The 27,171-nt window shown below is 36.6% G+C and overlaps 1 protein-coding gene across 7 annotated transcripts; it reads left to right on the top strand.

The window, feature by feature from the left end:
- Window positions 1–2,144: 2,144 nt before the first annotated feature.
- Window positions 2,145–17,042, top strand: LOC120958309 (calpain-C). 7 transcript variants are annotated; one of them, XM_040381020.2, is made up of 11 exons: window positions 2,171–2,206; window positions 2,320–2,384; window positions 3,087–3,364; window positions 13,330–13,980; window positions 14,075–14,342; window positions 14,426–14,909; window positions 14,991–15,354; window positions 15,915–16,026; window positions 16,110–16,300; window positions 16,376–16,508; window positions 16,587–17,042. In XM_040381020.2, exons 4-11 carry the CDS (start codon window positions 13,517–13,519, stop codon window positions 16,611–16,613), a joined length of 2,043 nt encoding a protein of 680 aa, XP_040236954.1. In that variant the 5' UTR covers window positions 2,171–2,206; window positions 2,320–2,384; window positions 3,087–3,364; window positions 13,330–13,516; the 3' UTR covers window positions 16,614–17,042. The 7 variants fall into 7 exon arrangements, with proteins under 7 accessions (XP_049464994.1, XP_040236951.1, XP_040236949.1 ...); XM_040381019.2 differs by having other exon boundaries at window positions 2,186–2,210; window positions 2,300–2,384; XM_049609037.1 differs by lacking the exon at window positions 3,087–3,364 and adding an exon at window positions 3,365–3,740 and having other exon boundaries at window positions 2,145–2,384.
- Window positions 17,043–27,171: the final 10,129 nt, after the last annotated feature.

Raw genomic sequence — 27,171 nt, 5'->3', positions numbered from 1 at the left:
TCACTGATACGATTCCGTTTGAACCGGCACTTCGAATTGATCAATCTACGTAAAACAGACTATTGTTTTCCCTTTCCTATACACCTGCTAGCTACATTTTTTGCCTTTGTTAAAAAGCGCCTTTTGCCTTCCTCCATGTTGTAAATTAAGTATACACTGATTGATTTAAAGTGAGGACGAGTAAAACTTATTAATTTATTTGACTTTTGAGATAGCTGTCTACAAAAACAATTAGCAAATTATGAAATTTGTTTCCATTTATTCATACTGTTGGTGGAATCCCTTATTTTGCGGCCATTAGCAGTTGGATGATCTTCTTCCATTTTGGCTAAACAACCGTTGTCGGTCAAGACCTGCCTGTACCACTAGTGGGGATTGGCATTCAGTGATTTACAGATTTCCTTCCTTAGCAGGATAGTCAGTACTATGTATGGGGGCACAGTCCGTCCGGGGCTTGAACCAATGACGTACGAGTTGTCGACTGTACCACGAAGTAGGCCAAACGTAATCTATGTTTGCAAAATATTTGGTGTATCACTAATGAGTTAAATGTAAATGAAAACCATTTATATCTAGGCATTGTGTATTAAATAACAATTGTACTTTCTAAGCTAATCAAAACTAGTTTTAAACAACTTTATAATAATAAAGCATTTGTAAACAAGTATTTCTTTTGGGCGATCGGTATTTGTGTAAAGAGTATGAACATATGTTTAGTTGATTGTCTACTAATTCTTTTATGATCTGTGTCAATGTCAAGTGTTTGTTTACTCTTGTACATTAAACATGCAGACTTAAATTAGGTTCATGTTAATAGATGGTACTGTTCATAATAGAGTCGATAGTCAAGTTGAAAGCTTTCACATGCATTTTTCATATTATTCACATCAATACCGGTATTTCTTCTTTTAGAGGGAACTAAGCAGAACATGTCAGGAGGAGAAATGCTCAAGCAAGTGATGGAGTGGTTAAAAAAAATGCGTACAAAATTCAGAATCTCCGACCTAAAACATCTCAACTATCGATGAGAGAGCATTCTTACTCTCTTGAAAGAGTCGTGTTTTGCGCAAATCTCTTTTGAAGTTAACTGTGCGGATAAACGCGAAGAAACGTACACAAAGTCCGCTATGAACTTACTCATACAGCAACATAGTGCCTACGCATACATGAGCATCAGAGTATGTTGAAGAAACATCAACATTATGCTTGCCATGAAAGTTGCAATTCCAGTGCGTGCCGTATTACTTTTTTGTGAAAATAACCCAGCCTTTAATAGTATTATTTTAGTCATAATTTGCTGGTTTTTTTTTATCGGACTGATTCTAAAATAGCTTAAATTTCTCATGAAAAGTGTATTTTGTAAATATGTCTGTAAAATGCTCCTAGCAAGTTTTTAAACGTGTCAGAAGCATTAGAGAGCATGAGAAGATCAGAGCATGGTTGTTGTACGAAAAGCTAATATAAGGCAATAAAAAAAGAACTGTTATGAGAGAATCATCACACTCTACAGAGAATTGAAAAGAGAGGTTAAGAAAATATGTCTAATCCCCCTACAGTATATATTTGGCTCAAGTATGTGAACACTTATTAAAAAAAAAAAATAAGATGAGATTTAAACAACCGATCAGACTTTTGGCAATTTTTGTAAAGTAGTGTTATCGTTTTATTCATTTTAATTATATTGAACAGCATCCTACGGACTGGATGGTACAGCTAAATCAAATAAACTTTGCGTGTTTTTAACTATTCCACCTTACTTTAAAAAGCTATTATCCTAATAGCGAACCAAACTAATTTTAGAAATAAAAATTTAAAATATAATGTATAGAGTTTTTAGGACTAGAACATAGTTCTGAGCTAAAACACTAATATGAGCTTAACTCTGTTAGAATTACTCATCAATAATTTAGGAACATTTTTAAAGCGCAACATTTGAGCTCTGAGCGTTCCACAGCAGGAGGTATGAATCGCAATACTTTTCTTTTATTTCATCATATAACCATTATGGACTGGAATTGTAAAGAGCACGGCGGAGGGAATGAAATAATATACTCCTACAAAACCAAAAGGTAGAGAGTGCGTACCTGAGAGCGAGACCGAGACAAAAGCATAGTTTCTTCATGGTTTTGTGTTATTAGAGAGAGAGTGTGGCCAGTACATTGGAATTCCTCGACGGGCGTAGTCACGATCGTTGATGCTTTTTTCAGTGCGTAAGACACACATTTTTTTCTCTCACGAATGTTAAACCTCTCAAGTGTTCGAATATTTCAGTTTTGTTTATAATTTCCGTGTATTAAAGTTCTATTTTTCCATTTGAAGATATCAGAGTTTTTTAGCAATACAACAAGCTCCTCAATCAATGTACGTCAGCTAATACGAGAAAGGTAACGTTTTGAAACAGCTTTAATAGAATGATCATTAGGCGTAATGCTTAATTCAAGGCTCGGTTAAGGTTCATGCGATTTAGACAGTGTAATTAAAAGTCCCGCAAGTGCCCTCGCATACAAATGAAGTGATGATCGCAAATTTCCAGTACTACCGTAAACTTGAATGTGCCTCAAACGGAAGAGATTTTCCCTCGTAACCAGTTCATGGTAGGAAGAGTCGTGCGAAATGCAAGACACGAACCCGCTTGCGCTAGTATTCAGCAAACATATGTGCAGTTAAGTTACGTGTTATACACAATATCTTACCGACTAGTGTGTTAAATCTATCAGTGAATGTTAAAAAAAATGTGTAGTTGTATAAAACTAAATAAATATAATTAACACGTGTGAGTTCGTAGTATCACCGCAATCCATCCATAGTGGGTCAAATATCTTTGCAATACTAAAATGCATCAACATCCAGTGAAACTTGCAGCAATCGGAATTGAGTGAGTGTACAAACGACATCATGCTCATGTGGCTGTGTATTCATGCTCCCAACGTCATCGTTGGCCCGAGGTGAAGTGAAATTCAGCTCAACGCACATCGCCCATACTTTCACGCTTTGCGGGTCGTTACCTTTCTGGCGGTTCATCGTAGCAAATTGGAAAACACACATTAATATTTCATATCATATTTTGGATATCATCCCGCAACTAGGTTGCCGAGTTTTGAGCGTACAGTGAAAAACAGTAAGGTGTGCTTCTGCAGAAGTGGAAAACAGTGATGTGATACAAGTGCCAGTGTATGTCAGTGGTTCATTCTGAACGATCAGCTATCGATTAGCCAGAAAATTGCTGCTGGTTACGTGAAAAAATCGAAAAATCAATCAAAATTGGTTGTCTCGTCTTAACTAACTGATATTTTAAGATAACATAATTATTTTTAATATTATTTTGATTGTTGAAGTTGACGTACCAATCTTATCGTAATTTTAGGTAGGTTAAAGCAAGAAAACGTGGTTTCTTTAAAGCATTAAAAATTACAAAACAGCAGTGAATTTGTTGTTGAAGAAACTTGAATCATACAAAAAAGCTTTGTTTATCGCAATACTCTGGCATGTGCTGGTTGCCTCAATTGCATGGTTGTTTGTGTGTGTGTGTGTGAATGCAACCACAGCATGATGCAGCTGAGTAATTTTACCGTTTTGTCGGTGAAGCTAACGGATAAATTATCAGAGCAGTATCTTGACCGACCCTATTCTACCATAGCAGTGCTACGCAGCGACGGATGATTTTATTTCCTTCGTTAATAAACTGCGTTTTCCAGATTTGTTGATACCTTTTATGTCTGCAGGGGAATAATGGATTGATTGTAAGTCAGGAATAATTCTTCTTTTTTTGGATGTGTAGATTATCGAATAGAGCAAAACTATACCGTAACGTAATATTAAAACAAAGACAAACTACGGTTCGGTTCTGTTTAATCGGTTTTAAAATTGGGCATGTAACAATAACTACATACAGACCCATAAACAAGAGACACCTTATTTCGTTCGTATTCCATCAAGTATGGCGAACACAGACATGAAACGCGTAAGATATGCTCGAACGAAGAGCCATGATCAAAATGCAAAAATTTTCGTCCACGTCAACATGTCCACAAAACCGGTAACAGCTATTCCCTACGCAGTTTCGATACTCGTTGACCCTGGCACATTCACGCTTACCAATGCGCAAACGTGAACGTAAAAAACAATTAGACATTGCGCAGGGTGTCGTTGATCTCTCCGTTTTGGGAGAGTTTCAAAATGAACTCTAAAAGAGTTTTGACACATAGATTACTTTCGCTTTGCATTTCAGAACTGAATTATCTTTGGTGGGACATTTCTTTATGTATCGTTTAAGTAATCCAAAATTTTGCATAACTTGTTCAACCATCTTCTCATCTTAACTGCTTATGCAATTGCCCCAAGATGACATTGCTTAAACCTATACAGTTTGTAGATCTGTTGCTCAACTTAAATGCTGTGAAGAAAGACATAGATATTGTTTCCAGCATACAGTCTTTTATCATAACAGTTGCCATAATTTTGTCGCCGCTCATCTCACTCAATCAAATGAAATATGCCTGATGGCCTTCTGTGGAACTTTTCATTACTCGGGGAACTAGCTGCTTAGTCATATGCTACGGTGCATTGTTTTCTTGCGTTTCTCTCTTTTCTTTCTGCATTTGTTTTAACCAAAGTGTGGTAGCTTACGCGTATTTTATGCAACACTCGTAGCCCACTTGAAAATTCCCCAAACATCCATTCATATACCAAACAGTGTAATTATGGTATGCAAAAATGTCGTTATCCAATGCAACCTTTTTTTGTTTTGTTTTGCAGCGGAATTTGGGTGTGATGATCTCGAAGCCCAATAACTGCTCATGATGCAACGCATTTAAGACTCCTACATGTGATACTCCTAATAGCCCCAGCGAGGCAGATGAAGTATAATGGTGCTTTAAATTATAATAAATGTTTGAGCATTTCATAATGAACTTCTAAGCTATTGCCTATTTTGTGTTAATTTCTCTTCAAAATGCATCTTTTGTACTGCTAGATTGCTGTATTTTGAATGAATGTGTTATAACTATGAATATTATGAAGAATACTATAGGAACTATGAATACTATGTGGTATAACTATGAAACTATGAATAGGAATATTTACAAAAAAACTGTTGTGTTCCTTAATTTTCATCATCAGCTTCTACGGCATATGGTATCTTACGTCAACTACCAATTGTATATTGCGTAGACCTACAAACGGCTGTCGAGTATGCAGAATTGCCAGGTGCAGTTGGTGCCCGGTAGTGAGTGGGCAAACCAGTTTGTTGCCACTCAAAAATGTGGCCGTCGGATCAAGTACTATCGCAGACTCCTACATGCTTTAATTCCGTGCACTGGCCAATCGCGACCACACATTCCATACATGGAAAGTGGTCGTGCGTTCAAGTTGACTCAACTTTGAAACGTGTTTTCTATTTTCTGTACTGCCTCGTTGTCATTTGTTTTATACTTACACAGCCTGTACTCAATGTCTCTAACCAGCTTGATTCAGAATTGTATGAACAGATGTTTGGTTGTTGTTCTTCATGATGGTTTGATTGTTTGTTTGATTGTAAAATATACCATTTTTACATCATACATGACTGTGGCAAGTTTGGATGTTTTGGGAAACTAAAATCACGTGTTTGATGTTCATAACCTTAACATTTATTATCAGCAAGGTCTGGCTTTCTCTTGCATCGTTATTCCAACTATTGTTTGACTTTCTTTAGGGGGGTATGCTCTTCAACTTCCAAATTTATTTTCACTTTTTTTAAACTTACAGCGTCCTAAACAGTGAATGTTAGAAAGAACTGGCTATGATAAATTTCTCCCTCACACGCAGCCATAATCTAGCTGCATATTAATGGACTAAGGTGACTATAAACATTGAATGTCACATGGTATCTCACAACCACTGTCAGTGTGTTTGACTTTCATTTTTTCCGTGTACATGTTTCCTTTGTTTAAATTCAGTGGTGTGAAATGTATGGGGGAATTATTGAGCCAAGGCAATTATTTATCAATTGTTGACTTAGTAGTCTCGCGTGTATTAGCTAGGAAAACTTTTTCACAGAACTCTTCATTGCTCAAAAGGATTTTTTCCAATATTTACAAGGTCATCAAATGTAGCAAAATATTAATACAAGTAGATATCAAGAGGGAGTAGAGATTCAGTTGTACAAAAGTTAACGCACGACTTAACAACATGGCCGACATGGGTTGAAACCCCGTATGAAACGTGCCCTTTATACATAGGATTGACAATCCTGCTATGAGTAATCAATAAGCCACTGATCAAGATAGTCACCCATTAGTGGTATAGGCAGACTTTTACCAACAGTGGTTGTTGCGCAAAAAAGAAATAGAAGAATAAGAAGAAGATATTAAGACAGCTGAAAACTTTATACAACTACATTCTATTGTGATATGATGTCGGTATTGAAATTCAAACATACATCACTAAATCACTTTTGTTACTGTATCTTATCGTATGAGCTTTACAATGTTTGGTATCTTTTTTGACTAGTACCATGCAAACGGAACTCGTAAAGAGTAGGTTCCTAAGGATTGGAATCGAGCATGAGCAGTATTGTAGGAACTTGCGCGTCCATCGAAATCACTAGTTGGTAGCTCGTTTGCGCTCTTGTAACACATTATTTTCCAATTATTTAACTACAATAGTCAAGTAAATTAGCTATGATGCGAGTTTTTTTTTCAGTTATTTTAACATACCATTATTTGTCAAACTTTTGCCATAATGTGCTGTGTGAATTGAGTGCAAACAACAAACATTTTTTGTAAACGCACAGCTAAAGCAATACACAAAAGCACCTCCCCAGGTAGCGTGTACGTGTATTGATTATAAATGATGAGTACCAAAAACAGAGGTTAAAATGGAGGTAATTAAAAATTACCGCTGCATTTCGTTTTTGAAATTAGCTCTGCGACTTAGTGAATATGTATTAATCGAACGTCGATCGGTAAGTTAAACTGATTTATGGAACATTAGGTTTGATAATTTCCAATAAACAAAATTGATATTTTACACTTAATACTACTACGTCTTATGCATGACCAATTATAAACATAATTTGGTCATGGTTTATATTAATATTCATTATTTAATATTAAATTTTGAAGAGCATTGGTTAAATAAAATTTTACTTTTGTTCACTTTAGTTATTGTATCTTTTTTGAATTACTTTGTTTAACATTTCAATTTAGTCTTTTCGCTATTCCTATGCAATAAGGTGTAACAGCGTTCTGCTGATAACTAGGAAAGCAACCTTTTCAATTTGCACGGTTGTTAAGAAACGCGCTGGATGTGCCTGTTGAAAAGAAATACAATATACACACGGTTATAGTGGCAACTATGGTGGGAATAGATAAAAGAAAATGTGCATAGCAAACTTTATATAAACAAAGAATCTTCAACCACCGAGATGGTTCAAGTACTTTCTACAAATGGAGCGATGGTCGTAAGAACATGCTCTTTACTATGTGAGTCTGCTTCGTGCTGGAACATGCCGCAGGAAGGTAATGATGTAGCAAAAAGGAAAACAGTTATAAGATACTACTTGTTCCCGATATTTCCCGTCCCATTTCCTTAGGGTATACTGTTTTTTAGACACATAAACAATCCTACCTTGTTCACCTGGTTCGCTTGCCATAAGGCAGTGACGATTAAAATAGCTAACCGTCTCGGGAATCAGACGATCTACAGTGAAAGCAGAATAGCTTGCATGGAATAGAAGCATGCAGATAACATATAGCAACCACATTTTCCATATCCAAGCTCTTATGTTCATGGGGTTGAAGGTTTTGGTGAGTAGCAATATAGAGGAATGATACTACTATCGGACGGGTTTAAATTTTAATATTGTATGTGTCTGGACTAGTCTTGTACTGATCTTACCTCGTAAATATAGTAAAGACGTGCTGAAATAAACTATGAAATTTAATCCTATCAATTAAAATTCTTTTATCACCAATGGCATAATTTCTATTTCATACAGAAAGCAATCTGGCTGTGCCGTAGTGTAGAGCAAACCAAAACTAGTCACAATTTATTTCGTTTTGATGAAAACACAAGTTTATGGTTGTAAAAGATTGAATCAAGTTCCACAAAACTTTCACAATCTGTTGCTCTTGAAGGCAAGGTGTGCCAGGACAGCGTGGATTCGTCGAAAGCGAAAGCGAAATCTTTTTGAAATTCCGGTGTTGGGAGGAAGCCAAGAGAAATCGGCACAGCAGAGACGATCGGGTACTTCGGATCTATCCAAACAACTAACCGCTACACATTTCGTCACTGGTATTTCGATAAGCAAAATCAAATAACGTTTGTCTCATTCTGCAGAAGTTGATCTCTGTCTTGTTCCCTGCAAATCAGGAACACCACAGGAATACGCTGTAAAAGTTGATCATATCAAGATTTCACTTTCACCACCATCTTCAGTGGAAGCTGTATCATGAATATATGGAGTCGCTAGCAATACGGCTCTTTTGGACCGTTCCTCCTGAATAAAAAAAAATTGAGTCGATATCAGACGATTTTGGAAAACGCATTTAGTATTGTTAAACATCAGTAAATGTCACTTTATCAGATTTTTTAATTGGTTTTAAAAATACATATTTAAATATTATTAAATTACTATGAAATTAATTGAATAGGCAGATCCTGTATTTCTGGATAACAAAAAAAAAAATGAATTAGTAAACCATATTCAATAGAAAGTTTTGTTTTCTTATAGGAAATAGGTTTCTTATAGGTGTGTAGGACGCTCATAGGGATAAGTACCTTTTTGGTAAGAATTCTGTTCCCGAGATACACGATTTATGCGTTTGCGAGGAATCCGTTTATCTCAAATATACGCGCAAGTCGAATTTCACAGTTTTTCCAAAATACAATTGAGTATTGAATATTGAATACGATTCGTGCAGAACATTATGTTAGTTTTGGCTTTTTCTCATAAATTTAGTTATGAGAAAAAAAATGCAATATTCACTACATTGGATAGTTCTTGAAGCAAATTGTACTGATTTGACATTTGATCTGTCAAAATTAGAGTCGAGAGCCTGGAGTAACTCGGGAACAGACTGTACTGGCTATTTATAAACTATTCAGTTGTTAGTGATGATCATTTGTTTGATAGCAACTTATTTCTTGTGATTTTAACAGACAAGCCGAGAATAAACTTTTCCTAGTTGAGTGATGTGGCATAATAACATATGAACTTAAGTATTTATTGAAGATAATTGCGTGGCGCACGCAGGGGCCATTGCAATATTAAAATAAAGTAATACTTAAAAATAACCTTACTTGCTATATATTTGAAAACAGACATGAACATTTAAACGTGGCAACTGTAATGTTGAAGTCAAAAAAGCAGTAGAACTTATTGAAAGCTTTACACATTGAAATAATTGGATCATGAGCTCCTCTGGAAGTACGGGCCCGGTCTATTTTGATCAGAAAATTTCGAGGACGAAGTGCGTGGTCAGGGGCGTACAAATTTATTTTAAGGAGAAGCTCGGGAGCATCAATTTCGCCTTTTATTAATTTTGCTACAAAAACTGCTTGTGCTACCTCCCTACGTCTCTCTAAGGACTGCAATCCTAGAAGAAGCCGTCTAGTTTGATAGGTTAGAGGCTGGTCCATGTTCCACCGTAAGGTTCTTATAGCTATTTTTGTGAATTTTTTCTGAATTCGCTCAATTCGTGTGGACCGTTAAGCAATAACGAAGTTGAAATTCAAACTGTGGTCGGTATTGTTCTGGATATGTTGTTTGCATGTGTATGCATATTAAATAGAAATATTTTACACTTATTTTTTTATTAAAATAATATTTCAATAGTGCCTTATTTGCATCAATGACCTCTCAGCTATCTTATCGGTTGGATATTATTTGATGTACGCTGATGATATCAATGTAGACAGTAGACCCTAGTGATTCCTCGGCCTACAAAGACTGCTTACTTTGTTTGGTAAATGGTGCAGTAGGAATCATTTGCTTTGTAAACTTTTTGTAGAAAAATGTGAAGTTATTCCAACATATCCAAAAATTTGCTAGCACGCTCTTCATGCATCCGCGATCTTGGAGTCTTACTCGCTAGTAAACTCACATTTAACGATCACATTCAATATGTAACATGTAAGGTAAATCAAGGACTAGGTCTGATGATAAGGACTGGTAAAGAGTTTCCTGACCCAATGGGCTTGAAAATTGTGCTTTATGTCATTGTACGTGTTAGAATATAGCTTTGTCTGGAGTCCACTAACTGCCTGTTCGATGGAGAGAATAGAGCGTATTTGTTATTTATTGTTAAAATTTAACAGACCATATGTGGCACCTTGAAGCTGTCTTATTTTCTAATATCTTAAATTAGTACAATCATGACAAATCAGTAGAGGACGCACAGAACGAATGCAACATAAACGAAGATCGCGACATGTCAGATTCATAATGATCACATACAATATTGAATTAAAATGAAATGAAATGAAATGAAATCCATAATTTTCAATACCCTGAATTTCATTTAGTGTTCAATTTGTAGTCAACCTGTACTTGAACTCCATAATTTTGTGCTTTAATTTGAGCTGAAAACGCAGACAGCAATGTGCTCAAAGATATGCGCGATGGAAAGCATGTTGAATTCGTTTTAATCCAGTACTCTCTCAGCGCAACGCGCGGCCTTGCAATGGTTTATGTAAACAAAGCTGTAATAAAACACAAGCGTTTCTTTTTAATACTTGGAACTATTTACATTTCTCTGGAGTCCAAAACTTCCCTGCATTTCATATAACCGTGTACATAGAAGAATTATTCTCACGTAGTGTTACAAAACAATTGTCAATCACATAATATTGTATGGGAGAATAGCATAGTCATAGCATAGCAATGACGGTTGTCTCATGTAACAATGGTATCGAGGTTAATCGCTTTGTTTTATGTTCGATCGCGAATTGTGAAAAATTCATATTGCTATGATTAGTATAGAAATTTATAGAAAGAAACACTAGCGCCGACTAATAATATTTGCTAATCTTTCCATTGGCGAGATAAAGAATAAAAAAAAAATAATATCGAGTACAATTTCAAATTCGTTAGATTATTTGCTTTAATGTTGTTCATTCATGGAGAAATGTGCCTTCTCGAAACCATTTTGTGCACTTTACAGTTAACAAATTCCAGTGAATGTAACGTTACATAAAAGCATTTATATCTTTAACATTCTCTTCGATATTTTGATAGAGCTTTGAAGCGATTTAACGTTACGCTTCGTAGCAAATATCACTGTTGTAAAATTTATTAATAAAGTGCAATAGTTCTTCGCTCAGACGTGTGTTTGATTTTACCAACCCTTGGCTTAGACCACTATTAAACGGTTTCTGCTGTAAGCAACATTAATAGCCCTCTATGAAATCCAGAAATAGGTTAATCAAATACATTCGTATGTCATTCATGGTTGAGCTTTATATTACGGCTTGTGCTTTTGTGCATCTTCGTTAGGGTTCCGTTAACATAGCTCAAAAATTTGATGATGGTATCATATCAATATTTCTTCCGTCGTCTGACCTATCCTGTATAAATCATCCAATGTAGTAGCATATTTTTATTTTTGCCACTGCAGTTATCGGTTTTGGCCTGCATACTTTATCATTTATGGGAAGAGCCGAGCATTCACTGACCTATAGCAGATTTAAATGGTGCTATCCGGTCTAATTTACGATTAAGTAATGGGCCTTAGGAAAGGCACTATACGCATAACGGGTGCTGTAAGACATATTTGCAGCGATACTGTTCTCTATCGAGGATTGTAAATATTCTTTTGATGATCTTCTATTTTCATCGATAACACTATGAATTATAAGAAACTAAAAGCAGCATTAACCCTACTGAAATATCTTCATAACTTTAATTTAATGAAAAGAAACTTCTATTTGAACAGTCCTTACTACGGGGGATGGTACAACAATGTTTCTGCTACCAATTCCAGGGTCGATACAATCTGAAATATTGCATTAAATATTTTTACTAATAATATCTTCAGCAGTGTCTTCAGCAAATTTGATGAAATTCATGTTTTTTTATTCATAAAGAACGGCTTCGGCCGTATTGCTTGAAATTCATGTTTGAAAAATAGTGAAATTTAACAAGAGCTCGAGCTATTTTTGTGTCATTGTTGAAAAGCGTTTGATTCCTGAAACAGATCTGATAAGCTTAGTGTTAGCTTTTTTTTACCACGGACGAGCCGAATTGATTTCCGCAGAAAGCATGGCACGTGGTTTGCGCTTATGCAATATAATTGTTAATTGAGTAACGAGATTCCAGCGCTGCTTTTCGAGTAAACCGATGGAATAGTTGAATCATAAATTAAGCTTTGGCTATGATTACGTTAGTTGATCCAAAATTGTAACCAAATTGTCTTAATAGAATAAAAACAAACAACCAAATCTTAGAAAATTATCTAATGGTTGGGAATCAAGGTTGTTGATTCTATCTAACACATTTACTTCATACAATTAGAATCAAAGCAAATGTAATAAATTGAAATTGAATGAAGTAATAATTGCGCGTTTTGCGTAAAATTGATGAACACATATTTGCAGTCCATTGAATAAAAAGCTACTTACAAATACAAATATAAAAATTACTTGCTTATCTTGTGCATTCGTTACGCGATTTCTTGACTTTCTTTTCCGTGCATTTCAATTGGTACTGTTGCAATAAATGAAGGGTTAGCGTTATACTAACGCAACCAGATAGCGACATCACGTTTGCTTTGTGCTGTTAGTTCGTCACGCTTTACTGTATACAAAATAACATAATGAGCTCATCACATTCCCATCCTTTCCTATAGCAAACAATGCGAACACTTACGTAGGATTGCTTTACCATGAGAAACGATCACGCAAAAGTGCATTAGTAGTCATGGTTCCGTTCATGCCTTAAGCTTGCTTCGACCGTTGACACTTGCAAACCATGCGTAAGACTTTGTTAACAAACGTCTTAACGCAAGGAACAGCGTTAATTATAATGTGTGACATTTCATACACATAATTTATCGTGATTTGGGTTAATGAAAAAGAGGTATTTTTTGTTTCTTACCAAAACAAAAACAAAGGAAAAATAAAGTGAACTGGGGTTTAGTCTACCTATTATGAAATGTTTATGTGGAGAATATACAATTAAGTGGTTTGTCTATGAAACCCAAATAAGAAATTGGGGTTGCTGATCATTTTCCAATATAATTTAAATGTTTTAATATGCTCCAAAAAGAGATATGTATGAATGTAAATAATATAAGTATGACATTGAATTTTTTCACACTAATTTTTATTGTTTGTTTGTTTGTTTTTCAGATACACGATACCAACATTATGAGATGAATGTTTTGTATGGTTTGGCGCGCGAGTGTACAACGCAGGATACAGACAAACATACAAACTTTCAATAAAAAAATTGAAAGTGCCGCACCCATCTATTTATTCTTATTGCTGACACACTAGCGGCACTCCCTCCCATCTTGAACGGCTGAAAGGCTTCATAATGACCTCGTCCTATGAACGTATCAAATCTGAATGCAAGCAGAAAGGTGTTTTATGGGAAGACGAAGATTTCCCTGCAACGCAATCGTCCGTCTTTTACCATCAAACGCCACCGTTCACCTTCCAATGGAAAAGACCACACGAGATCGTCTCAAATCCGGTATTCGTCAACGATGCGTCCGCACAGTTCGATATTGTGCCTGGCAAGATGGGCGATCGTTGGCTTGTGTCGTGTCTGGGCGTACTCTACCTTTCAAAAGGGTTGTTTTATCGAGTGGTACCGGCTGATCAGAATTTCGACAAACCGTACTATGGAGTGTTTCGTTTTCGACTTTGGTGGTGTGGCGAATGGTTAGAGGTGTTAGTTGATGATCGATTACCCACAATAAATGGCAAGTTGGCCTTCCTTCAAGCGCAGAACACCAACTCGTTCTGGCCAGGTTTGTTGGAGAAAGCTTATGCAAAGTAAGTAGCCCACTGAAACATTTTCCAAAATAGAATGGCCCGATTAAAATATTATCTACGTACGTTATTTACATCTTTCATTCTTTCGGTATAGATTGCATGGCTCATATGAAGCGTTGAAGTATGGTACACTGCTGGACGGATTGGCTGACTTAACTGGTGGTATCACTGAGTCAATATCTATCAAGGTAGAGAGTAATATCCTCATACGACCACCCCTTCTGCATAACCTATTGGACACAACGAGCATCATAACCTGCACAATCAACAATGGTACCATGACACAGATCCGTAATCAAACAGAGGCTTTGCCGAACGGAATCCACGTGGGAATTAATTATCGCTTGTGCTCGATGGACAAGGTACGTATGCCGATGATGGATGCAAGTTTCCGGAAAGCTGTGTTACTAAATGATAGTATTTATTTTCTACTTTTTATGTACAGGCCGAAACTATCATGGGTGACACAGTTCAGCTAGTACGCCTACGAAATCCTTTGGCTCAAACGCTCAGCAAATCATTTAACTTTAACGGCGACTGGTCATCATTTTCCAATTCCTGGGAACGTGTAACAATGAACGAAAGGAATCGGCTCATTGAGCAACTCGATCAGGGTGAATTCTGGATGTCATTTTTCGATATGACCCAAACCTTTACGCATCTTGAATGCGTTCATCTTGACTCGGATACGGCTAGGGATGAACCTCAATTAGCAGATAAAAGTCGTCGCTGGCTAATGCGACTGTATCAGGGTGCTTGGAAACGGGGAGTTACGGCAGGTGGATGTCGCAACAATCCGGACTCTTTCCACATCAATCCACAGCTACAACTGTTTCTCAGTGAAAAAGAGGATGTCATCATTTCTGTGAACCAGCATAGCGTGCTTGAACCAAAAGTAATCGGTTTCACAGTATACAATCTGAACAGCGGTACGTGTAATGTTATATGATATACAACACGCTCATAAACTTTTGCTATTCATCACAATTTCATCTCTTTTTTCAAATTAGTGCAAAACATCAACGGTTGTCTTTCGAAAAATTTCTTCAAGAAGCACAAAAGCTTAGTCAACTCTCAATACACCAACTCGCGACAAATTAGTCACCGATGTTCACTTGATCCTGGCCGCTATCTTATCATGGCCACCACATTCGAGCCTGCAGAGGAAGCATCATTCAGTGTCAGAGTTTTGGGAAGTACCATTCGATTGGCTCTTCTTGAAACTCAAACCATGCTTTTACTAGATCCGTTCCCGCTGCTCAACTCTAACACCAAGATTACCATTGATTCAACAAATAATAACAACAATAATGGCATCTCTTGTAGCACTGCGCAGTATGAACCAGTTTTTATGCAACTTGCGGATGATCAAAGGTAGGATGTATAGGAGTTAACGAGTTTTTAATATGTTTGTATAGCCAAATTATTTGCCCACAAGAAACTTTTCAACATCTGTCATATGTTTCTATAATTTTTACACATTTTACATTTCTTCTTCTTCTTCTTTGGCTCAACAACCGATGTCGGTCAAGGCCTGCCTGTACCCACTTATGGGCTTGGCTTTCAGTGACTAATTGATTTCCCCCCCATAGCAGGATAGTCAGTCCTACGTATGGCGGCACGGTCTATTTGGGGATTGAACCCATGACGGGCATGTTGTTAGGTCGTACGAGTTGACGACTGTACTACGAGACCGGGTACACACATTTTACACTAATCATATGAATATAATTTACCACACATTTTCCACACATTAAACATGATAAAGACGAAACACAATACTCGGATGGAATCTAATTATGTGGCAGATGTTGGAAAGCACCTTTGGAGGAATATATTATTCTGTTCATATTGGAGATTCGGTTCCTCCTACATGGTTGATTCGTGCAATATAGGTGTATTACAAATAATTTATCTTTTAAATCTCATTTAAGAACGCTGAATTGTTTTGACCTGCAAGAATTACTCGAAGCGTGCCTTCCTAATGATTACATTCGAAGCTGTGCCAGTATAGATGTTTGTAGACAGGTGGTATGTTTAATGGATGTAAGTATTATTACTATGAGGTTGCTATTGCTATTGAGTCGATTATTTTCATTTACGTATTTTGATTCCATATATTTTCTCAGAAAACCAATCGTGGTCGTATAAATTTTAACGATTTCAACAAGTTTATGATCAATCTCAAAACTTGGTGGGGAGTATTCAAGATGCACACAAAGGAAAAATCGGGCATACTGAAGGCAGAGCGATTACGAGACGCACTTTTCGATGTTGGATTCCAGCTCAGTACGGATAACATTTCCATCCTTATTTTACGGTATTTGTAATTTAATAAATGTAATATTAAATTTGGTAGAATTTTGGTACCTAAATGGCTCATTACTCTTTACAGATATATGCGAAGGGATGGAACACTTCGATTAGCTGACTTTATTTCAGCAATTCTGCATCTAACTATGGCTTTCGAGTTGTTCAAAGCAAAGGATACGAATCAAGATGGAATCATTAGTATGGGAATGACTGAGGTATTTCATCTTTTGATACTATTATTCGACTATGTTTTTGTCGTTAACAAAAGTAAATCTTTTTTTCTTAAATTTCAGTGGATTAAATCTGTTTTTATGTGCTAGATTATGCACAAAGTGTATAAACATATCTAAGCATATATTTTTCAGTCATTTAACTTTCGACCGCAGCAATCATCATGAAGTATCATCTTTAAATACATTGATGACTTGATTACGAAGATGATGAAAATGGATGTGACATAACTGAAGTGCGCTCAAAACGGAATTTTCGTTGCTTTGTTTAATATACTTCTTTATGTAATATATCTACTGTCCAACTTTCTTTACTCATAAGATAGATATTATTCCGTCCACAAAACCATAAACATAAGTTAAACGTTGTTGTTTCTACGCAATTGTAACCGAATGATGGTAGCAAAGTAGCGCATAACACACAACACGGCACAACATGCTTCTACAAAGCAGTGGAATTCTGAAAACCTAGAGTATGGTGATATCAGGAATGTAAATAAATTAAATGATTAAGTTTAACTACGCATGGATATAAATTATTGTAGAGCGTTAAAATATGAATGATTACTAGAACATATGGCATTCAGCAAACCAATTACTATAACAAATGAGGTTTGTAAGATATCGATAGCAGCTAGAAACGATAATATCACTGTTAATGTTTTTTTTAACAAAAGTCATCGAGTTACTATAGGCTTACACAACTTATTTCTATATGTTACAGTACATCACACTGATAAGACGAAAGAAATAAAATAAGTGTTAACTAAAAACAAAAAAAATAATAATTTTGTTAAAATGCGCTTCGCAAGAGTGATTTAAGTTTGTTCACACTAACTTTAAAATAACAGAGCAATTTGTAGAGGAGTAGGCAGAAATCATTTTTAAAATCTGGTCATTTGAGCCAAACTATGTTGATCTTAAATTAGTACAGAATAATGGTCATGGCCTAAAGATTCGACTAGGTCCGGGGTCGGCAAACTATGCGACTGAAAGTACCAAATTGTTCATAAATATTCGCAGAGTTCCATGTGAAGAGCCAAATAGATAAGGTAACAGTAAAAAATGTGAAATTTCTTTGAAATATTTAAACGGCTATGAGCCCTTATCTCGAATTTAAAGATGGGGCACTTTGCTGATCGCTAGACTAGGTGCACGGAAGTTTCGTCATCAAGTATGGACGAGGGCGTTAATCGATCCTCTAAGTAGCTAAGTAGTATGTACACACTGTGCCGTCATTCGTCTATATTGGAGAGACTCCAGTCCGAAAAGGAGGCACCTGTAAGTAAGTGGGATAAGTAGGGGAAGGTAGGTAAAGACGGACACGTTAAGGGAAATGGGAAAAATCTAGGGATATATAAGTGCAACGACCATGAAAATGTGCATACATTATCTTACACTCATGTTTTATCAGAAAATGTGTTGAAACTTTTAAGTTTCCATTGATTTTTGTGTTTTTTCATGAATGAAGAACATGATTTTTTTCGTGCGGTTTTGAAATGTTCGGGTAAGACGGACACCTGGTATGGGAAAGATGGACACCATGAAGGGTAAGATGGACACCTGTAGAAAAGGTTAGAAAGTGAAGAGTTTTACAGTATTTTAACAAATTCTATCGCTTTCCACGTCCTGGTACGTTTATAAACCAATTCTAGGCCTATTGCAACGACCATTCATTCACCCGTGGTTTTAGAAATTGTAAACAACGCTTCTAATATATCGTAGAATGCAGCATCTAAAACATTAATGGAAATATCGCGCACTTACAGCTGAAGTTGCTCCAGTGTACAGAACAACAGTCTTGATCTTCCTTTTAGGAAATTACTCCGCGAAACGTCCACGACCCCAGTATTCGTAAGGGACTTGTTAATAGTTTGGATTTCCATCATGTCAAAATTCAACATTTGATTTTTGTATTCTCATAGAATTTCTCATCTATTCCTGAACAATGTCGTATCAATGTCTCATCTTTTTATTGCTTAAAGTTGTCCAAGTCGTGACAAGATATTGGATTTCGTGAAGCGCCTCATCAGTGTCGAGCGAGTAATAGCATAACGAATGGCTACTATTTTGACCGGTGATTCATTTCTCGCTTGTTTCAATACTTTCTCTAGTTACTGATTGATTTATAGCATCGGAATACCCTTATTTAAGGTATTTGAAGAAATATATCCATCACCAATTGATATAAGAAGTAAAAAAATCAATAAATCCGGTGTCCATCTTTCCCTCCAACAAGGTGTCCGTCTTTCCCGCTTTGGTGTCAGAATGTTTAAACCACCAAAAACAATATTTTGTATTGCTTTAATTCTCGTTTTTTCGCCAGTTTTTTCATTAATGATCACGACAACCCATTCATGAAATAAAACTTCCAGAAATATAAACAATACAAATTGTAGAGCTTAAGATCGGCAGTAGTCAAATTAGATCCACAAGGGTGCACATGATTGAAAATTTATTTTGTTTGTGGATTTAACCAATTTTACATATATTATGCCAATAATGTTCTCAAATGTGTTGTTTTACCTTCAGTTTGGATTCTACATTGTTGAATTACTCGAAAATTACCTTTTTCATGCATTTATGAGAAGTGTCCATCTTACCCGCAGTGTCCGTCTTTACCTATCTTCCCCTACTATAGCAGGACCAAGGCAAACGATAGAACAATGCGCGTAAAAACCTTCTTTGAATTGTTTCTATGTTTATTTTTATTCCGGTCACCGTTAACGGTTTAACTGATATCTTAAGTCTAGATACAAACACGTTTCACATTTACAGGCGATGAAATGATGAGTATACGAGAGACATTTCAAATTACGTTATTCGCAAAGAGTTTTTGAACATGGGCATAGACATGGTAAAGTCAACCTGACCGGAATTTAGATAGAATCTACGAATCATAGCGTTGAGAGAATCTACGAAACCCTGCTATGAAGCAAACTTAAGCCCTTCCGCAGCCAATTTTTAAAGATTCATGGCCCAGAAGTAGACAGTTTTGGTGGTAGGATGGCTACGTTGATGCATCTGTCCAACCTAATGTCCCGATGGCGAGTCTTGTAAATTTTGTTAACAAAATTTGAGCTTAAATTTAAGACATTTTTTTAAAGAAAATCCGTTCACAGTTTTTAACATACATAGAAACCCCGGTAATGTTGCCATTCAATAATCAAATGTTGCCGCATGTTCCTAGACTCGAGCCTCAGACGAGAATTTTAACTATAACTACAACTAATTCTCTATTCCGTTGAACCTCTGTACAGAACGTCTGGTCAGCAGAACCCACTGAGTCATACACACCTCCAAGACGGCCAATATAGTTCCATAGTAGATAATAATGAACTGGGTCGTTCAGGTTCTTCAAAAATGAACGACTCTATTTTTATTATTACTATTATTATCCGAATTTTGTCACTTCTCAGCAATAAGCTGAGAAAAACTCACGTACCCAGGGTTATTCAAATGCCAAAAAGGGATTAGGCTTTTTGGATCCCAATCACCAGTTTTCTTAATATTAATGAGTTTACACCTATATTTAGTTGTGGTGATTCAGGAACCTCCTTACAGTGCTACATGTCTGGCCTATTGACACGGATGAAGATGCCTTATAATTTTTCGATCCCAGTACAGTTTTATGCAATCATTTTCCAGGACCGGGTCTGTAGGGTAAAAATCACTCTTCCAACTTGTGCCTTAATGCAAGCTAGTGGTGCACAATTTTGGCAACGTCCTTGAGGCGATCGAGATACGCTGACCCAGCTAGCACTGGATGCTGTAGGTCAACAGAGGCACCGCAAATATGTTTATTGCTTTTACCTTGTTGCCGGTTGACAGGAAGCTCTTCAGGATACGACTAATACGATACAAAAACTTGTCCTGCAGCTCCTTCTTGATCGCGGTATGGCGAATACCCCTCAGCTACAGAAAACCGAGGAACTTGTTCATTTCACGTTGAACTATGTTGAAGATTTCCTGTTGTTCTTTGACACGAAAGCCATCGGCATCCACTACTTGACCGCGGTGTAGATGAATTGATCGACATGTCGATACCAAACTCCATACGGATGTCGTTACTGAATCCCTGCACGGTCTTCAACAGGTGGTGCAGGTTCAGTACTGTTTCTGCGAACAACTTAAAATCATTAATAAAGAAGGTGTGGGTAATTCTCGTGCTTATTTCTTTAGTCTTGAGTAAGTACCCATAGTTCCATTGCTGATTGAGTGTTTAGCTAAGCGGGTTCATAGCAAGGCAAAACCACAGCGGAGTAAAGGTTTCGCCTTGGAAAATACCCTTCCTGATATAATTTTTGATCAATGATTTATTTTTATTTTTTATTTTTAACCGACGGACCATCGTGTCTAATCGGTAATCTTATAATTATTTTAAGGAGCATATATACAGAACTCAAACATTAAATATGACGCAGACGCAATTTCTCCTTGAACGTAGATGTAGACATACTAAAATCGAACAAATCTAACACTTCATTCAACTTGAGGGGCATACGTATAATAGGGTGTCCTTGGCTATTATTGTTGCGGGTACGGGGTATACGGAGATGGAAATTGGATCTAAGTATCCGACAAGGAGCGAACAGATTGGTGGTGTATAGTAATGCCGGGGAATCGATCTCTCCATTAAGGAGCCGGAATATGAAAAGGCATTGAGCGTTTTTACGTCGAGAGCAGAGTGATTCAAGTCCGAGAAGTAGACACCGTTTATGGTAGGAGGGCCGAGCGTGGTGGGTTTTCCATGGAAGGAGTCGAATCACATACCTGTTGATTCTTCGTTGAATGGCTTGGAGGCGATTGATGTCACCAACGCCAAGCGGGCACCAGATCGGGCAGCAGTACTCCAGGCATGACCTTACGATGGCACAGTAGATCGACTTGACGCACATGGGATCAGTGGGATCGAGAGCAGAATATCATGCGAGATACTATCGAACACAGCCCTGAAATCAATATATACTGCATCAACTTGAATACCGTGATTTATGTTGTCGAAGCAGAACCAATAAACTCAGTAAGATTTGTGGTAGAAGATCTCCTTGGGAGAAATCCATGCGGTCTAGGGCGCATGTAGTTCTGAACTGCTGTGAGTAGCAGATTGTATAAAATGAGCTCAAACACCTTTGAACAACCGCATAGGGAAACAATGCCACGATAATTGCAAGCATGAAGTCGACTGCCCTTCTTATGGATAGGAACCATACGCGCGTGTTTCCAGGACGCAGGATACGTGCCACGCATAAGGGAATCATTAAATATTTTGGCAAGAATGGGTGCGAGTGATTGACGGCAGTGCTTCAAAATGTATGTGGGAATATTGTCAGGTCCAGATGATGTAGATGGTTTTATATCGCAACTAATGTAGTGTGCGCGCAACTAATGTTTCGTCAATTGTGGGTATAATAAAATCGATAGCATTCGATGGAGTATTGCGGGTGGCCTCTGCTAGTGTGTTAGGGTTGTGAACAGGAAGGGTGAATGCATCAGCGAAACGGTTGGCGAAAGTATAGCAGATATCGGTATCGATACTAGTTGTAGCTCAGCGACGGAGGGATACTACTTATATTGCGCCGTTTGTTCCAGAAGCTCCAGAACTGTGTCGGTTTAGAAAAAAAGCTCCCTTTCAGTCCGGCGGTATGAAGGAGCGGCAGAGCACACGGGTTTGTCGCCAATTATAGTTCAGTACATCAAAAAAAAAATCTCATATGCAGCGATGATCTCGTTCTGCTGTAATCAGCGTATGCTTTAGATTATATTTTTTTCAACCGTCTTAAAGATGCATTTGACCAATTGGAGCCAGACAATGATGGCCTTTGCAGCCTTGCGTGTTTTTTCGATATCCATTCTGTTCTTCGGTCATTACGTTGTTGATTCCATTTGTATAGCGTCAGGTAAGTCAGGTACAGTAGGTGACCGCTAACAGGATGTGTTTTAACTGGAATGATTTTTAACTGGAGGTTCCCTAACTGGAGTGATTCTTAGTTTAAAAACACTCAAACGTCAAAACACAAAACATCTGGAATCTCATGAAGAGAAATTCGTCGCAAGTGTCCATGTTTCACACAAATTTGGGGTCTTTTGCCGACGTTGAGGTCTGAGTATCGAATAATGTGCTATTTCGAACGATTTTCTTCGATCAAGAGTATCCTTCAAAGTATTTCGCAGTGATATGGGAAAATATAATAAAGTCTCTCTAAAGTTAATCTTTTGAAGGTATCTTCTGAATATGCAGGTAACATAACACCTATTTGCCTAGGGCTATTCAAGACATTCAAGATGAATAGATAAAACCTGTATAGGTGCCCTCACACAATACGATTCTTTGCATATGAATGTTTTTCACACCACTGCCAAAGAAGCATAGCAATCCTTTGCAAGAAATATATCCATAGTAACCAGTACCAAAGGTTTTTGTTGCTCGATTTCTTCCTCCACGGAGAAAAAGACAGTAAGGTGGAAGATTTTCGGGCATAAAGCGTAACGTCTATGGAATATGACTGTCATCTTATGGAAACTACATCCTAGAGAGATTATCCGGAATGCTTGATTTGATGCAGAATTATTTAGACAACACGTCGTATTTCTAATTTTTGGTACTAATAAACCGTGGGCAGCCGTGCCGACCCCTGGACTTGTCCTACCACCAGTATCGTTAATGGAGACGACAGTATGCCACGCACACTATCATACGAAAACATAGCGCGAGACGTTTAGACCCGGGTCTATGAAATTTTGTGGTAATATTTGTAGCCAAGTACACTACATTTCATAATAATAGCCTCACCTGGTAATTTTATTGTTATTGACAATAGAAATACAGTAGATTTTCACTCCCATGGAGCAAGTTAAATTTAAGATGAATCTGTTTTAATTTACCATAAATTTGCATTACGTGGTTTGCTTGGACATACACAACATAGATCATCTTATTTTCCAGAAAGATCAGGCTGCCCAAACATTATACTGAGAGCCTATCAGAAATGATCGAATATCAAAACACTAAACTGGCTTCCCTTTTATTCAGATCCCAATATAATAGAAAATGTTAGTCAAAGTGGTGTGGTGAGATAAGACACATAACGACAACCTTTTATGAGCTCAAAGAAGTCAAAGGAAGCGCACGTGAATTCATCGGTTTTTACTTTTATAAAAAATGTACTAAAGGATAAAATGTTACTTTCTAAGATTTTGACACTGTAAAAAAAGCACAATGTCAGATAAATCAACTATTAGTTCAATTTTAGTTGATTTAATGGGAATATTCCAAGTAAATTAAGGTGAATTATTATTTTATTAATTATTATTTTGAAACACCTACATTTGAAAATTTTTGTTCTAGAAAATTTCTTACATGTTTTTGGCCAAAATATTGTTTAAAAACAAAAAAAGAGTGTTTTATTTTTAAATTCTTTGAAACTCAAGAATTGCAGAAAATCGACAAAAAATAGGTGTAGCTATCATTTTTTGAAACGCAGTATAGTGTGTCAAACTCATTTTGCGAAAAAAAAATGTTAGAAAAAAAAATCGAATTGTTTCATTATGATTTGGTTCAGGAACTTTGTCCGATTAGTTTGTAAACCAAAACACATATGCCAAATGTTGTCGCAACATGTTTCATAGACTTGGGCCTTAGTGTGGGTCGTGTGTTCAGACAAATCAGAGGGTGTAGCGTACAGCCGGTCGAGCAGGACTCCCGACAGGGCACGGTAAGGTTGGCGCACGGCCGAAGTATTTTGAAATGTTTTGTATAACGTGCTTTTGTGTATGTATTTATACCGTTTTATTTGTATTTTAGTTAAAACTTCTGAAAATGTACCAAAATACAACATTTAGCTATGCAAAGATGTAATCCGTGTAGCACATCATGTGTTACTCGAAAGTGTTAGATTAAAACAAAATACACAATCTGGTATGCATTCTATTGTATTCCAATTCAATTTATTTTTCATATGTTTTTTGAACATCAAAAGCACCAAAAAACAAATAATGATGTACATATAATTAAATCGAGAACAGTCCCACATATGAGGTCATAATTTAGTTTTCATGAGAAATAACGGCTAACGTCATTTTCAGGCTACATATTAACAATGAGAAAAGTCTGGTTTAGCCATTATCGGTTCCGTAAAACTAAAAAAACATCAGTTAAAAGGAATGAGATGTAAATTGTCCGTACAAAAAAAATGAAACAAAACAAAACAACCCAAAACAATGTGTGGACATTAGTAACACATGGACAAGATGTAGAATAAAATAAATAGTTTTTTAAATCTTTGCTTTAATATTTGAAGTATTTATTCATTGCTACGATGGTTTGTTGTGAACTATTTCACATAAAAATGGCTAAATCCAAATTTTAATTATGTGTTTTATTGAGTGCGTCTTTAGGTCAATTAATCATAGCAATGAAAACATAATTACAAAAAAAGAACAAGAATGTGTGTACAACTGAGAGCAGAGCAGATATACAGTCAGTCCATCTAGCTTTTTAATTATTTACGCTGGACAAACACTACGTAGACGTGAATAAAATTTATTATTATCAATCTATTGGTGTCTTCCTTCTAAATTAATGCATTTCTGTTGTTTCAATTGCACTTCAAGCGGTCAGAGAGGCACTAAAGACGGGGGAGTTAAATGATTGGAGCATGATGGGGAAAATCGTATCTTTAACTTATGCATAACCTATTCTACCCTTTTTCGAAGGTTACTTAAAGTGTGAGAGGCCTAATTCCTTCATTTGATCATAGTTTGGCCATTTTTCTGACACTAATTGTGTGACAAACTGCCATATAAGCAGCCATTCTTGACGGTTAAGCTAACGAAAGAAGCGGTTTAATGTCCAAAAAATCAAATTTTACCAAGAAATTTACCAAGCATTTTGTGATGGCCAACAAGATCAGGAAAAGAGATGGGTCAGATTTGGTTGAAGGGTCATTCTGCATTTCATCGTAACTGGTCATGTAATAGCTTGAATGAGTGAGTTGTTACAAACATGTTTTGTTTGAATAATACCATACACAGAAAGTGGCCAAATCTGTTTAGGTGCATCAACTAATTCAGGAATTTATTTCAAATTAGGCTTTACTAACATATTAAAACATGTTTAAATCGCCAAGGTCATACGGCCGACGTCTACCATTTCGAATACAGTCTACTAAGATGCAGCAGCAAAATCTCGTGTAACATTAGCACCATGATACTAGAACTCAATGAAGAAAGGTGAGCTTGAAAAATAATTTAAATTGATAGGAGACGAGATGGGGAAACATATTCATGCAGTTTTTAAGTACTTTGAGTCACAGTTCTGAGAAATTTTATTTCAAATGTATCACATGTTTCAAGAACAGTTGAGCTGGAAAACATACAGAGCATTGTCATTTGCCCGAAACACCAAACCAGCTAAAACCAAACTGATGAAAATGATTTAATTGACTCTCAATATGATATCAGTTGCCATTGATTCAATGGAACTTGGCCACGTAGTCCGGAAATGCCATATTTCTACAAGAGAATAATTATAACAAGTCTTGTAGCATGAGTGGGTCAAAAATACGCCTTTTTTAAGGTTCAGATGAGTTCTTGCTTTGTGCAAGTAGTCTCCAATAGTCATAAATACAATAAGAATCAAGATCAGGACATTTTTTGGTTCCATAACCTTTGTTTTCATACGCATATTACGGCAAAAGTCTGATAGACGAATACTTTTTGCGCACCAATCAAATGACTGTTTTTAGTTTTTTGAATAATTTAGTTGTTATTGCACTATTTATATATAATGCTTATTTTTGGCATCAAACTCCATAATTCATAAAGGATAGTCAAATCCTACGTATGGCGGCACGGTCTATTTGGGGATCGAACCCATGACGGGCATGTTGTTAAGTCGTACGAGTTGACGACTGTACTACGAGACCGGCTAAGTTATCATCAACAATTTTGAGCCATAACAAAAGAGTGATTTTATTTATAGTCAGATAATGAGTGAATGTAAAAATACATGTTATGCGTCGAAAAACTCATCGGTTGGATAAAAGTATAGCATCATTGTTAACGAACAGTTTTACGATTGAATTTACGGTGCACACTGACTATACACGATGTATTATTTTATTTGCGCTAATAGCTGAGTGCATTATATTTAATTTTTTATCAGTCTTACTCGAGACTCCATTAGCACCGAGACTATTACATGATGGCCAATTAAAATGGACGGTAAAGTGTGTGTCAAGAATGCCGTTCAACGTTTTGCGATGAGACAATTCAAGCAGTCTAGCTGAGAGCCTTCAAAACGAGCTAGATCTGACAGAGCAGTGCTGTGAGTTTAGTTTTGTTAACCACAACAATCAGCTCGAGGCTGTTGCTCTATGGATTTCAAGGTCAGAATACGCCCGCCAGAACATACCCCGTTAACAGTACTTTTGGTCTGGTAATAGACGTGGACCGTCTAATAAAATTCATGGGCACTGTTGATGAAATCTACGGACATCAAGTGAGACTTATCGGAGTTCATAATCTTGTCTCAAGCATTACGGATGCGCTCTATGTTACCTTTGGCAAGATACTAAACCTGGACATTTTTCTTCTTCTTCTTCTAAAACCATGCGTAACGTAAATACAGGATTTACCAAGTTATTTT

The sequence above is a fragment of the Anopheles coluzzii genome, chromosome 3 (assembly GCF_943734685.1).
Source record: "Anopheles coluzzii chromosome 3, AcolN3, whole genome shotgun sequence".
Lineage (NCBI taxonomy): Eukaryota > Metazoa > Arthropoda > Insecta > Diptera > Culicidae > Anopheles > Anopheles coluzzii.
This window is presented reverse-complemented; position numbering and strand designations above follow the sequence as displayed.

Excerpts from the sequence above, each read along its gene's own strand:
- LOC120958309 (XM_049609037.1), top strand. The coding sequence starts at position 13,517 with ATGACCTCGTCCTATGAACGTATCAAATCTGAATGCAAGCAGAAAGGT. Across the intron at positions 14,343-14,425 it reads GCTTGTGCTCGATGGACAAG|GCCGAAACTATCATGGGTGA; the intron begins GTACGTATGCCG and ends TTTTATGTACAG. Across the intron at positions 16,301-16,375 it reads ATTTCCATCCTTATTTTACG|ATATATGCGAAGGGATGGAA; the intron begins GTATTTGTAATT and ends TACTCTTTACAG.